This window comes from Perca flavescens, chromosome 13, assembly GCF_004354835.1.
Source record: "Perca flavescens isolate YP-PL-M2 chromosome 13, PFLA_1.0, whole genome shotgun sequence".
Taxonomy (NCBI): Eukaryota; Metazoa; Chordata; class Actinopteri; order Perciformes; family Percidae; genus Perca; species Perca flavescens.
In genome coordinates, this window is record NC_041343.1 from 8,557,525 (window position 1) to 8,571,776 (window position 14,252).

Below are 14,252 nucleotides of genomic sequence, written 5' to 3' on the forward strand. Positions count from 1 at the left end.
TGATCCTTACCTAGCTGCTGAGCATGTGCGACTCCCAACAAAGATGGTATAGAAGTGCGATGCCTCACTCTGTAGCTAAAACAGAGACCTGAACACACAGGGTGAAAAGAGGACCTGCAGCAATGTGCAGTACAACAAAAATGTGGTGTTTCTTGAAAATTAAACTAGTAAACCTATTATGGTACAACCTCAAAATACAATTATGAACCTGAAAATGAGCATAATATGGCCACTTTAAAGGACAGCTCGACATGTTGTCTTCCCACTTATAAAGCATTTTAAATAGTGCTGTTTCTTTAATAAACAGTACAGGTTTATAATAGATTGAGGCAGGTGTTGTGGACCATCATGTAACCCCAAGGAGGAAGCAGCCAAGCAAAGTGAGGTAGCATTTACACGTTTAAACCAATAGGATATTAGATAGAGGGAGAAAAGGAGTGTGATTTGATCATAGGCAAAGAGGGCGGGATTGCAAATGTGTGATGGTTTAATTGGTTGGAAGTTTAGATTATGCCTACTATTCATGTTGCATGAGGTCACCGTTACTGTTTTCCAGGAAGTGACAGTTCTCCAGGAAGTTCAAGTCCCAATGGGCTCTTAGTAAATGATATGCAAAACAATGTTTTTGTGTACACTGAATGTATACTTGTTTTTGGTTGTGCTATCAGCCACCAATTTTGGCAGAATATGAGCAACCAGGGTGCTTTAAGACATATGGAAAGAACATTGTGATATGTTGCTGCTGTACTTTCAAGTGTTTCTACTAAGTGTTTCTACTTGAAACAGGTTGTTGGAATGGGCCAGAGTTAGACTATGATAAACAAGGAAAGTGAATTTGTGCATAAATCATCTGTCATAAAAATATAGGATTTCAGTCCACCAGGTTGCAATCATATCTCTGGAAAAGGAAAATGTGTTGGGGGTTATTTTAGTGTCTTTATAATAAATATATAATATATATATATATATATATTGAATGGTAAATATGAATGAAAACACATACCCAAATACTTTTTTGACTGTTGTTGCATTATTGCATATTTGTAAATGTCAGTTTTACATTTGGAGTGGTAGGGTGACAACTGAAAGAGTTTTACTACAACATTCACTATAAAAACACTATAAAAGGACAATTAAAAATGAGAACCCACTACAGATAATATATCTGTAGTATAATACTGGTCTGTAATACAAAACTTGTTTTCTCAAAGGCGTAATCTGTCATTAATGTAATCAATAATCACCCAACAAGTTTAAAACGTAAGAATAAAAACCTTCTTTTACTTCCAGAGTGATTGTCAGGTCTTTTTATATACAGATGTACACTAGAACAGATAGCCAAAGTCAAAACAGGGCTTTATCTTAAAATGTGATCAAATAAAAAAAAACACAAGCTGCTTATTTTCCATCTTAAGTCAAACTATAAATATTATATACAGTTAATAAATGGAGCCCACTTCTTCTGATGAGGCAGGAGTGGACCACACAACCATGATCATTTTAAGACTAAGCCATACACAAAGTATCAAATATATTAAAGACTAACAACTCATTACACTTGGATGAATGAATGAAATAGTATTTATTAAACAATGAGTGAGACAACAAGAGTGTGTGTGTGTGTGTGTGTGTGTGTGTGTGTGTGTGTGTGTGTGTGTGTGTGTGTGTGTGTGTGTGTGTGTGTGTGTGTATGTCTAACTGGAAAAACAAGAACAAAGTGAAGGAACACGGATGAATATTGTGTATATACAGTATAAGTGTTAAGAAGAGAGCAATACCGTGGGGAAAGGAGACAAAAAAGAATTAATTTGGCGCTAAGAAAGAGGAACAATTTAGTTAACCAGAAGTTCACACAAATGTTTAACAGAGACCAAATTATTGTTTAAATTAAATTGGGGAAAAAATTAGACACACTACTGTCTGTGTAATAAACATTTTAAAGCTCATTATGGCTTATGATATTTTTTGTGTGGAATAATTTGTATTCATACATGTAATCCAGCAGCCCTTTCAAGATAACCTTTAACTAAACACTAATAGTTAGCATTAAATGACTCCTGTATTGCTCCTTATTTTCCCGGAGGCCTGTAGTACACCGCTGGAACCCGGTCTATCCCACCAGAGGTCCGCCATTAGGTGCCCAGCAGTCAGATAACGTCTTAGCCTGTTGCGCTCTGTGCAGCCCCGAATCCAGAACACAAGGATACAATCGTGGCAGATGATCGATCAAGGTGATTGATCATCAGTCTGAGTCTTTCCGCAGCCCGAGATATTTTCTTGTCAGGGTATAATTAAACAAACGCAACCTTATTTCTACTTGCATCAGACAAACAGTACTCAGCTGACTAGCTAACACTGTCAGGTTCAGCTGTGCACATACAAATAAAGATAAGTAAATGCATCATAAAGTGCCTCTGATATTATATAGAGAGTTGACAATTCAAAAGAGGTAGCTATTTAATCAATTTACCCCTGGAGATTCCTTCACAGCTGGCGAAGTCGAGCTAACAAATCAGCTAATGAGCCTAACAAATTAGCTAATGAGTTAACAAACTAGCAGGCAATCGGTCGTCTACTAAGATAAAAATATATATAATTACGCTGTGCACATACAAATAAAGATAAGTAAATGCATCATAAAGTGCCTCTGATATTATATAGAGAGTTGACAATTCAAAAGAGGTAGCTATTTTATCAATTTACCCCTGGAGATTCCTTCACAGCTGGCGAAGTCGAGCTAACAAATTAGCTAATGAGCTAACAAACTAGCAGGCAATCGGTCGTCTACCAAGATAAAAATATATATAATTACGCTGTGCACATACAAATAAAGATCAGTAGATGCATCATAAAGGGCCTCTGATAAAATATAGACAGTTGACAATTCAAAAGAGGTAGCTATTTAATCAACTTACCTCAGAAGTTCCTCGACGGCCAGCAATGGAAATGAATGATGTCCAACGCCGTAGAATGGATTTTTGGAAGTATGCAAGACTGCATACCCCGGAAGTAGGAGTGTTGCCACTCTATCTTTCTCTATCACTCTGGTAACGTTAAACCGGCATGCACCGAAGTCAAAACGTAACACATAGCTAGACAAGTGCTTAAATATTGCGTGATAATACTGTTGAACAAAAGGTGTTTGTGTGAGGTTGGAAAATAAAGGTTTGCCACGTTATTTGGGAACGTGCTGCCCGTGGAGCTCACCGCTTGCACCGGAGCCTCCGACTTTCCTAGAACGATAAGCTCAGAGCCCTTGAAGAGGTGGTTACGCTGTGATAGCCATGGATGTTACAGACAGCAGGCTCTGATATTCGACTTTATATGGGCAATGTAACCTTAATGCCACGCTAGACTTGGTGAGCTGTGTGAAGTTAAAGTGTGTAACCTAAAAATAATAACTTTATGTTGCAATATGTTATTGATTGGGCTGGAGTTGGTTATTGATGTTATAAGATGCACTTAAACTCTGCACGTTTACAGCCCTCTCCTCAGGAATGTCTTGTTTTTCAATGTGGTGCCACTTATTGCATTAATAATCATTATCAATTATTCATTCATTTACCTGTTTGTATTGTTTCCAGACAGGCTGGACCAGTTGCTCAACATGAGAAGACAGGTCTTCTAACAAGACATCTCGTCTGTGCAGTGAACTTCCCATGGAAGTCATCACTTCATCATCTGAGGAATGCCTTACACACACCTTTTGTTTAACAACTATTATCACGCTACATTTAATCACTTGTCTATGTGTGTCTAAGTTACGTTTTGACATCTGTGCATGCCAGTTTAACGTTACTAACTGTGGCTAACTTGGCTCCCATTAGCTGGGCGTCTTGCTCTAAAGCTAATAAGCCTAGTTAACATGCTAATAATGAAAACGTATAACGTAAATTAAAAAAAAAAAATATTTCACGCACCGGAAGAACTGGAGCGTAGACTTCTTGGAGGGTCTGTTAGCACAATTAAACATGCAGCACGCCACATCATGTGTTGGATATCTTCATAAAACATTCTCCGAAAAGCTCCAACACGGCCGGGAGGTCAAGCCATGTATCTACTGGCTGCAGCGCTTGAATGTGGGTGTGGCCATGCGCAGTCAAACCCACCAATAAAAACTCTTATCTAAGCCATTTTTAACTCGCAAAACTTTTTGACTTGCAAGCAAAACACACATGACATATACTTTGTGGTTACGTAATGGGTGTTGCAAGAAAATAATAACTGTACAATATTTTTTATTTATTTGTTAAATTTGAATAACTGTACACGTGAATATACCTGTAATTTAATCTCAAATTAACAATTACTTCCTGGGAATTGACGTGTGATATTATATGGGGAATTGATATGGTGGAATGTCAGGTTCTATTCCATTTTTACTTAAAATGAACTGTCTTCTCACTGGACTTCCTGTGGCGGCAAACATCCTCCGAAGCAGCGGTATTCAACCTTGGTCCTGAGGACTCGGAGGCTGTTTCTCAATACCAGGACAGCCAAGAATGGACTTGTTCATGCCAAGTCTCCTTGAGAGAACAGTCTGGCATGATTGCAAGGACAGAGAACACAGCTGTCAGAGTTTGAGACATTCTGCCTTGCTGCTATTGTGCAGTTCTAAATGTCCAACTCGTTTCACCAGGGACAGGATGGCACCACCGTCACTGTATCAATGTATATATCATTGTAGTAATTATATTTTCCTGATTTGCTGTATATGAACAAAATGAAACCGCAGTCAAAATTTGAGTTCTTGAATGTTATGTTTATGTTATGCATGTTTGTTATTGATAAGAAATCCGAAAAATCAAACCTACAAAACAGAACAGAAACTCAGCCATCCTTCCTTCCATGTGCAGATATAGTTAATCTTAAGCATTCACTGTGCCACATGTTTAATATCAACAATCATTATTTTCACACAGTAGTCACAGTAAATTCTCAGACTGTACACAGCTGTCTAACTCCTCACTATCTTAGGTGCATTTCAGTGCACATAACTTCATTTTCAAACTAAAAACACACTGACAAAGCTTTTAGTTCAAGCTGCTCTCCTCTCTTCTCTTGAGCACAAAACTGAACCATTTATTGAAGAATTTGTTGATGTGTGAATACATACATTCAAAAATACATATTAATAATTACAGGTTATTTGCAGGAACACTTTCTTCGCTGACTCTACTACAAACCACACATTTTAAGCCATGTTTCCTCTTTTTTTGTTAGTGTGACAACTTCACAGTGGCAAATACATTACATTATGTCATTTAGCTGATGCTTTTATCCAAAGCGACTTCCAATGAAGTGCTTTCAACCCTGCAAACTCCAGACAACAAGTAGTAAGTGCAAGTACATTAGCTTTAATTAAGAAAAACTACAAAGAGCCATATGAAAGTACAGTTTCAAGAAAAATAAAAAATAAATAAATTATATATATATATATATATATATATATATATATATATATTTATTTATTTTTTATTTTTACAGTATTTTTATACAGTACAGGCCAAAAGTTTGGACACACCTTCTCATTCAATGCATTTCCTTTATTTTCATGATTATTTACATTGTAGATTCTCACTGAAGGCATCAAAACTATGAATGAACACATATGGAATTATTAGCCACCCTTTGCTTTTTTTGATAACTCAAACCCTTGGTGTTCACCTGAAATGGTTTTCACTTCACAGATGTGCTTTGTCAGGGTTAATTAGTGGAAGTTTTTCCCTTATTAATAAAAAAGCAAAGGGTGGCTACTTTGAGGAATTTAAAATATAAGACATTATTCAGTTATTTCACACTTTTTTGTTAAGTACATAATTCCATATGTGTTCATTCATAGTTTTGATGCCTTCAGTGAGAATCTACAATGTAAATAGTCATGAAAATAAAAAGGAAACGCATTGAATGAGAAGGTGTGTGCAAACTTTTGGCCTGTACTGCATATATATATATATATATATATATATACTATATTTTTATTTTTATATATTATGTTTATCCGAGTAGTCGGAAGAAATGTGTTTTTAGCCTTCGGCGAAGATGCGTAGGCTTTCAGCCATCCTGATGTCGATGGGGAGCTCATTCCACCATTTAGGAGCCAGGAAAGCAAACAGTCAGGATTTTGTTGATCGATTAGTTGTCCCTCGCTGTGAGGGGGCAGCAAGCAGGTTGGCTGATGCAGAGTGGAGTGGGTGGGTTGGGGTATAGGGTTTGACCATATACTGGATATATGCTGGGGCTGATCCCTTTGCGGCCTATAGTACTAGTGTCTTGAAGCGGATGCGGGAAACAATTGGTAACCAGTGAAGAGAGTGGAGGAGCGGTGTAGTGTGAGAGAACTTGGGGAGGTTGAAGACAAGTTGAGCTGCTACGTTCTGAATGAGCTGCAGGGGCCGAATGGCACATACAGGCAGGCCAATCAGGAGGGAGTTGCATCAGTCTAGACGTGAGATGACTAGAGCCTGAACCAGAACCTGAGCCGCCTTCTGCGTTAGAAGGGGACATATCCTTCTGATGTTATGCAGCATGTATCTACACGATCGGGTAGTTGCAGCGATGTTGGCAGTGAAGGAGAGTTTGTCGTCAAGTGTCACACCCAGGTTTCTAGCAGTCTGGGTGGGGACTACCACAGAGTTGTCAATTGTTATAGTCAGGTCCTGGGTAGGAGAGCCCTTCCCTGGAAGGAAAAGGAGCTTAGTCTTGTCAAGGTTGAGTTTCAGATGGTGTGTGGACATCCAAGAAGAAATGTCAGTCAGACACAACAAGATACGTGCTGCTACTTGAGTTTCAGACTCTGTAAAGGAGAGAATTACTTGGGTGTCATCTGCGTAGCTATGATAAGAAAAGCTGTGTGAGTGAATGACAGACCCGAGAGAGTTGGTATACAGAGGGAAGAGGAGGGGACCCAGGACTGATCCCTGAGGAACCCCAGTTTTGAGTGGGCAAGGTTCTGAGGTAGATCCTCTCCAAGTTACCCGGTAGGTTCGGTCTGTGAGGTAAGATATGAGCAAAGAGAGTGCAGAGTCTGACACACCCAGATCCTGGAGTGTTGAAATGAGGATCTGGTGGTTCACTGTGTCAAACGCAGCAGAAAGGTCCAGAAGGATGACGACCGAAGAGAGAGAGGTTGCTCTAGCGATTGTGAAGCTGCTCAGTGACAGCAAGGAGGGCAGTTTCTGTTGAGTGGCCAGCCTTGAAGCCAGACTGGTGGGGATCAAGAAGTTTGTTCAGGTGGAGATAAGTTGAGAGTTGATTATAAATGGCATGCTCAAAAGTTTTGGATAGAAATGGAAGAAAAGGGAGACGGGTCTGTAGTTATTTACCTCAGACGAGTTGAGTGTTGTTTTTTTAAGGTTATTTTTTGGGGGCTTTTTCCCTTTATTAGAAAGTGGATATATATGAAAGGGGGAGAGAGATGGGGGAATTACACGCAGCAAAGGGCAGCAGGTCGGATTCAAACCCTGCACCGCTGCAGGACTCAGCCAACATGGGGCGAAAGCTCTTACTGGGTGAGCTAGAGGCCGCCCGAGTGTGGGTTTTTTGAGTTGTTGATCTTTCAGCACGCACTGAGTCAGATAAATAAATAAATAGCCTGGCTTACAAAGTTGCTATCTCTGTAAGCTTAAAATGAGTAAGTCTTATTTTATCTGAATGGCCTAATTGGCTAGATTAACCTAATCTTTATGCAACTGTCCTCAGGGCTGCATTTAGAACTCAGCTCACACTGTTGCGTGCAGTAGGCTATGCCTGCCGACACTGGTCTAGTCTGAGTGCTGAGGGCTTGAAAACCACTTTAATGGGGTCCTTGAGCAAGGCACTTTGTCCCCTTTAGCTCCAGGGGCGCTGAGTTTTTACTTTTTAAAATATCTATATGCAAAAAGATTTGTTTTTGTCAAATTGTATCAATCTTTATTCACAGACAAGGATTTACACATCTTTTGAGTCTACAATAACAAACAAGCCAGGGAGGTCAAAGGGTTACCAAAAAGAAAAGATAAGCAAAACAAAAGCAAAAAAGAAAGAAAATACTTTATTTTGTAAAGCTTACAGAGGTCATATGATTTAACAGCATTTTTTTGTTTGCACATGTAGATATGGAAACAGATGTACTGCTTAATATTGGCAAAACTGGCAGCCAGCTCCAGAAAGTGTGGCTTCTTTTTGTCCGCAAAAAGAAAAGAAAAAAAGAATGTCCCCATAAAGAGCAATACAATGACGACACATGACACCAACAAGTTAACAACCTGCACTATAACCAACATGAGGACCGACAGAGCTGCATGCATCCTGTTTTAAAGCTAGACGTTTGAAGTGGTCGCATGATGAGGCAGCGGAGCGGAAAGCCTCCGCTCAGGTAGGCGCAGCCAATGGGAGCGCAGGAGGGAGTGCTCAGCAGCGGAGAGGCGGTCCGCCCCGGCACTCTCTCAGCACACCTTCAGACGGAGATGAAGTAGCAGCAGCAGCAGCAGCAGCAGCAGCAGTCGATCCACAGAGCAACAGCAGCGGATCCGGAGGTTTCCTTCCTTCAGGGGGGACAGGTGACAGAGCGGACCGACCGTGCGACCGACACTCAGCCGCCTCAACGTGCATCGGTGGAAATTACTGCTGTTTCACTCATCCCCCAACCCCCCCACCCCCTCCCGAGCAGAACACCCTCCGATTGCCACAATAGATGTTACTCAACTACATGCATTTCGATCTGATCCTGTAAGCCCAGTCCGCCAAGATGGAATATGCGCACACTAAATCTGCGACTGAAGTTTTAGACAACTTCGGTGTGAACGAAAACACTGGGCTGACTCTGGAGCAAGTCAAAGTCAATGTGGGGAAATATGGACCGAACGGTGAGTAGTTTTATATATATATATTTTTTTTTTTTTCTCTTGATTTTGAGTCCATAGCTGGTGCGTATTACAGCCCACATCGATTGGTTTGCCAGGAAATCCAACTGCTGCTGTTATACGCCAGGCTGTTGCAAGTCGTGCGCGTAAAAAAAAACAATCCTATTCCCTCTGGCGCACAGTCAGTGGAAATGTAAGTGGCACATTCATTGATGCGCATGCTTGTAATTGAAACCATTCATTGCATAGCACACCAGACACATCTGGACATGGGAGACATCAATGCAAATTCACTAATTTATTCCAAATCAAGCCTAATTAAGCCCACATTTTTATCCAGCTCGTATCCTAAGGTCGCCTCATGTCAGCTCTCGGTAAAACTAAGTAAACGGCATATACAGTAGTTTGTCCTCGTGCACGAACCTGCAGACCCCCCACCACCCTTTGACCAATGACCACACGCTAATGTGACATCCCTGGCTGACATGCAGGGACCAGGAAGTGCAGAGCAGGCTCAGGCTACTCGAGTGGAGTAGGATGAGGTGGTGGACATAATGAAACAGAAAATCTTGTACAACCCGTTTTCACTTTCAACAGTTGTTCTCCACATGGTGTATACTTTCGAGTTGCAATTTCAAGATAACAGAGTGAAGTGGATATGTAAAGCCATTTCAGATTTTCGAGTGATAAAGATCCCAAAGTAATAACCTATACTGCCCAAATAGTGTCCTTTTGGAAGCAAAGTTACTGTTTTATCAGTTGGAAATATAGCTTCTCTTGAGCAGTGTGGGTCATGCAACAGCTCATTTGCACTCCCCCCCCCCCCCCCCCCCCTGAAGTCCCGATCATCTTTTACACTGGTGTTTGCTGAGTGTTGTCGTGGAGAGCTCGGACCTGACATCGCCACACCTTTGCCCCTCCTGGCCTGTCATTTGCATGTGTGGCCAGGCTGTGGAGCAGAGCGGCACATTGTGCCAGTCAAACAGTAGCCCTTTTGTTGCAACCAGCCACTCTACCCTGCAGGGGCCTGTGATGACTTCATGGAAAAAAAGCAACGTCTTGCCACAGATAACATCTCTCGCTTTTAGCTGTGAACTTCCTGCCTTGTGCGAGCGCATTACAGATTCATGCTGGAGGGAGGGAATACCTTTTTTACAGGGCTGACTCTATAGGGGTTATCCACTCTATCTTGCTTCTGCCCGAGCCAAAAAAAAGGGAAGAAACTGCATTAAATTGGCTTGGGTTTGTTTACTATTGTCATTGCGGAGTGATGTACGGCTGTGCAACGGCTCCTTCCCCCTCTGCTCACAAACCGCAGACCTTGTAGTTGACTGCAAGCACTCTGTGTGAGCTCTTTACGGGTGGTATGCGCTTACCTTCACTACCACTGACACGTGCATGCACAATTGGATCTCAATGTCAGCAGAATCATTAACCTAAATCAACACGTCCACAAACGGGCTGCACACAGTCAGTGTACGTCTTAGTTTGGACACGGTGAGGCAAATACTAAGAGGTGAGATTAACATCATCTGGTGTGATTTGATCGCACTGCTCCAAGTGTCCGTAGGAGACGGCAGTGACATGCAGGGAGGACGATATAACACGTTTGGCTCGTACAATGCAATCCTCCGTGGGACTGCAGGGATTTAACACACCGGGATGGATGAGGGAGTTAAACCTCACTTCTCACCAAAGAAGTGTCTGTTAGCTGTTAGCTGTTTCCCTCAACCCCACAATTAAAACATGATGAGCGTGTTTTGCCTCATTGCTTCTATAGATAACTTTGGAAGTGGAAAATGTGGTGAGGTCAGATGTTTTGGCCTGGTTCTTTGCTTTTTTTTCCATATCTTACTATACATGGCATCATCAATTCAAACTCCAAGCTAAGCTGTCTCATTCATTTGTCTTTAATGGCCGCTTGGCTCAAGTTCTTGCACTCTTGTTCATTAGAAAAAGCGATTATTGATTTGACCTTGTTTTTTATGGTGTGTATATATCGATTATTCCTCTTATTATGATTCTTTTTTTGGCACAATGTATAAGTAAAGACAGGTGAGCGGCTTCCTGGCTTTATGTCGGCACTTTCACGTGCTGAGTCTGTGACAGTAAAGCCTCACTGAGCAGTGTCAGAGTTTCTGATCCCTTTCTGAGATGTTTGAAAATTAGCGTAGCTGCCACATCTGGACAGTCTTTACTACACTGCTTACACTTACAGTGCTGCAGAAAGGAGGCAGCTGACCTTTTATTCACACCTTTCATTTATGGTCCACAAGCAGACAACTTTATACACACACACACACACACACACACACACACACACACACACACACACACACACACACACACACACACACACACACACACACACACTTCAATTGACAAGACAGTTTATCACTTTGATTGTAAAATTGTTGGCTCTGATGTAGTAGAGGAAGTCACAGGCCTCTGTCTCTCTCTCTTTCTCTCTTGCTCTCTCTCTCTCTCTTACACCCACACTCACACACTCTCTGTGTGTGTGGGTGCACCAAGAATGTTTGTGCTGTCACAGCTTGCGGTGTGTGATCATTGTGTCCTGTGCACTCAAAACCCCAATTTCAAAAGCGCAGGCCATTCATTTTCAGAAAGGTCATATTGGCCTCATGAGCAATCATGAGGCTTTGAGGGTTGACCTCCGCAGCAGTTTTCAAGGTGCAAGGCGCAGGTGAGGCCGGGAGTGTCCGAGGAAGATGGCTCTTCTCACAGCGGCCTGTTAGTGCATTGATTCCTCTTCTTTCTTAACATACAGTCTACGTTGCTTTATAATCTCACACAGACACTGTCAAAGCTTCTTCATACTTTAAAATAAAAAAGTATAGTTTAATTAAGATATTTTTAATTAAGAGGCATTATTAATCAAAGCACGTTTAATAATATATAATAAATCACTTTCAGCTTTATAGAGCCTTCAACATTAGTCTAGGATGTAACAGTGTCCTTTGACACTCCCTTGATTCCCACTCCAGGAGACGAGTACAATTGCACAACATATTCAGGTTAAACAACCTAGCCGTGCACGTCTTCGTCATGATTGAAAGTCCAATGTTCAATACGTATACGTTTGCTCTCAGACAGATTATGATACAAAAGCTTTCAGCAATATCAAAGACGATCTGACCAACATCCACTGGTGGCAGTAAAAACAAACCTATATTTCCGCCTCTTTATCTGTTCGTTAGTGCACTCTGCACACAAGCTCCTCTGAGCTTTTGAGTTTATCTCATACACATGAAGTCCTTTTAATTGTTTGTTTTGATTATCAGAGCTTGTTTTCCAAAAGTGGAAATGCAATACCCCCTGGCAACAATAAAAATGTGTTCTTCTGTCACTGAAGCAATCCCAAGGTTGTCTGAGGTTGCAGCCTCGTACTTATTAGGTGATACCATCGTTGGGAATTTATGCAGCGTACCTGCACTTTCCTCACTCGGGCTTCTGTCACAAATAATAATTCCTCTAGTGGGATCTCACTCAGTGTTGTTTCTCTTCCTGTTCTGCAACTCGACATGAAAGCAGCCTGACTTACTCTCTACTGCGTTTGAAATATGAGAGATCTTGTGGCGTTTCCTGCTCCTCTCCCCCCCCCCCCCCTCCCCCCTCCTCCTCCTCCTCCTCCTCCACGCAACACACACAAGTTGCACATTGCAGCACACTCCTCAATCAGCGGCTGTCGGCCTCCACTTTACTGTCCCTTCTTTTTCAGAAAATTGTCCAGTTGAGAGTTAAATTGTGGTTACAGTGTTGGAGCTGTGTGGGCTGAAAACCGGAGAGTTGAAGTTGTAGAAAAGTCATTTGAAGTCCTTGGGGTGTTGAGTCACTTCCTTGTTCCAGTGGGCTCGGTGTGTGCCTGCCCAGCTGCCTTCAAAGGAGCTGTGATCCTGTTCTAGTTTGTCACTTGTCTTGCCTCCTTCCCTCCCACCTCTGCATCTGTCAGTCACCATCATGCGCTGATGGTAAGATGATGTTGAGTCACCGGCTAACAGCGATCTGCCACTGCCTTCTGCTGAGGAGAGGTGTACTCAAAGGCAGAGATCTTTAACGGGGGTCCTCAGAATAAAACGCTATTGCGGCCAATCGGCAACAGACGGCGACAGTTGATGGTGGGGGTGGCGGGGAGGGTGGAGGCAGCATGTGGCTGCCTGGACAGTATTTATCTAACTGTGAATCTGGTGGCCGGAGCTTCTGAAGCGGGGGGGGTGTTGTATTTGCTGGCAGCTGAGTTCAAAGATCAACAATCTTTTTAACATGAGTGCAATGTGACCATGAGTGCAAAACAAACCAACACTGATGATAGGCTCACTGGCCTATTGGTAAGGTAGTCACTAAGGTAGCCATCCACAAATATAGTTCATCTTTAGCATTCCCCTCGGCCACATGGCACGATAAATAAAATCATGCCAACAATTATTATTTCAATAGCTTAGAATTCTATGCTCCGTCTCTCTTTCAGTTAAGGGGTCCTTGGTAGAGCTGTAACAATTCCAAATGTTGCTGTACAGTTGATTGTCTCAGAAATAATTGCAATTAGCAATATAATTGTCTCTTTCAGACACATTTTTTAAAATATTTATTTATTACTTTTTTATTTATTTATTTAGTCATTTTAGTTGCCAACAACTAACAAAAAACATAGCTTTGCCTCAACAGTCTGAGCAAATAACCCATATATAATTACAATTTTACATATCCAAATAGAATCAACATTAACTATCAATAGCCATATCCCTTATGACCTTAGCTAATGTAAGCAATTAATTACGGTTAAACAAAGAAACCGCGATTATGTAAATATATTGCGATTAGACAATTATGTAATAATTGTCACAGGCCTAGTTCTGGGGTTAAAAAACGTTGTAGACTCCTGCCCAAAGGACCACAATGGAAACAAGCCTTTGGGCTTTATTGTGTTTTTTATTGTCTTTTGAACACCTCTTGTATAAGATGTATGTGTATAAGAACAGTCCATTTGTTGATGTTCAATAACGTTTTCAATCAATCAGTAACTCAATCAAAGTCTGTCTTTAAGGAGTGGGCTGTGTGTACAATGAGCATATCTTGTACAGTGTGTGTCGGGGACCTCAGGGCATACCACCAAGTGTAACATGAAGTCATCTAAAAGCATTCCGAGAGATCTGAGCTGTGTGTACAGTATGACGAGCTGCATGTAAAGTAAAATGTGTCTGGAAAAGTAGGATGGAGCTGATGTGTAAACCTGTTCCACTTCACTGGGACTGGTTTGGCCAACAGTAAACAAGTTCCAATGAACCACAGTGTCAAAACAGAAAAGGTCAAGACATGAAGAGACACGAACATTGTTTTCTTATGATGCTATTTCATTGATTATTTCAACACTTTAACTTGTAATAATGCAAA

At 41.3% G+C, this 14,252-nt stretch overlaps 1 protein-coding gene across 1 annotated transcript in view; it reads left to right on the forward strand.

The window, feature by feature from the left end:
* The first annotated feature begins 8,434 nt into the window (after positions 1–8,434).
* The window catches only part of atp2a3 (ATPase sarcoplasmic/endoplasmic reticulum Ca2+ transporting 3), a 55,357-nt gene continuing 49,539 nt past the window's right edge, over positions 8,435–14,252 (forward strand). The window contains exon 1 of the mRNA XM_028595012.1: positions 8,435–8,846. Coding sequence (XP_028450813.1) covers positions 8,729–8,846 — 118 coding nt within the window. The 5' untranslated portion in view covers positions 8,435–8,728. The remainder of the gene's footprint in view (positions 8,847–14,252) is intronic.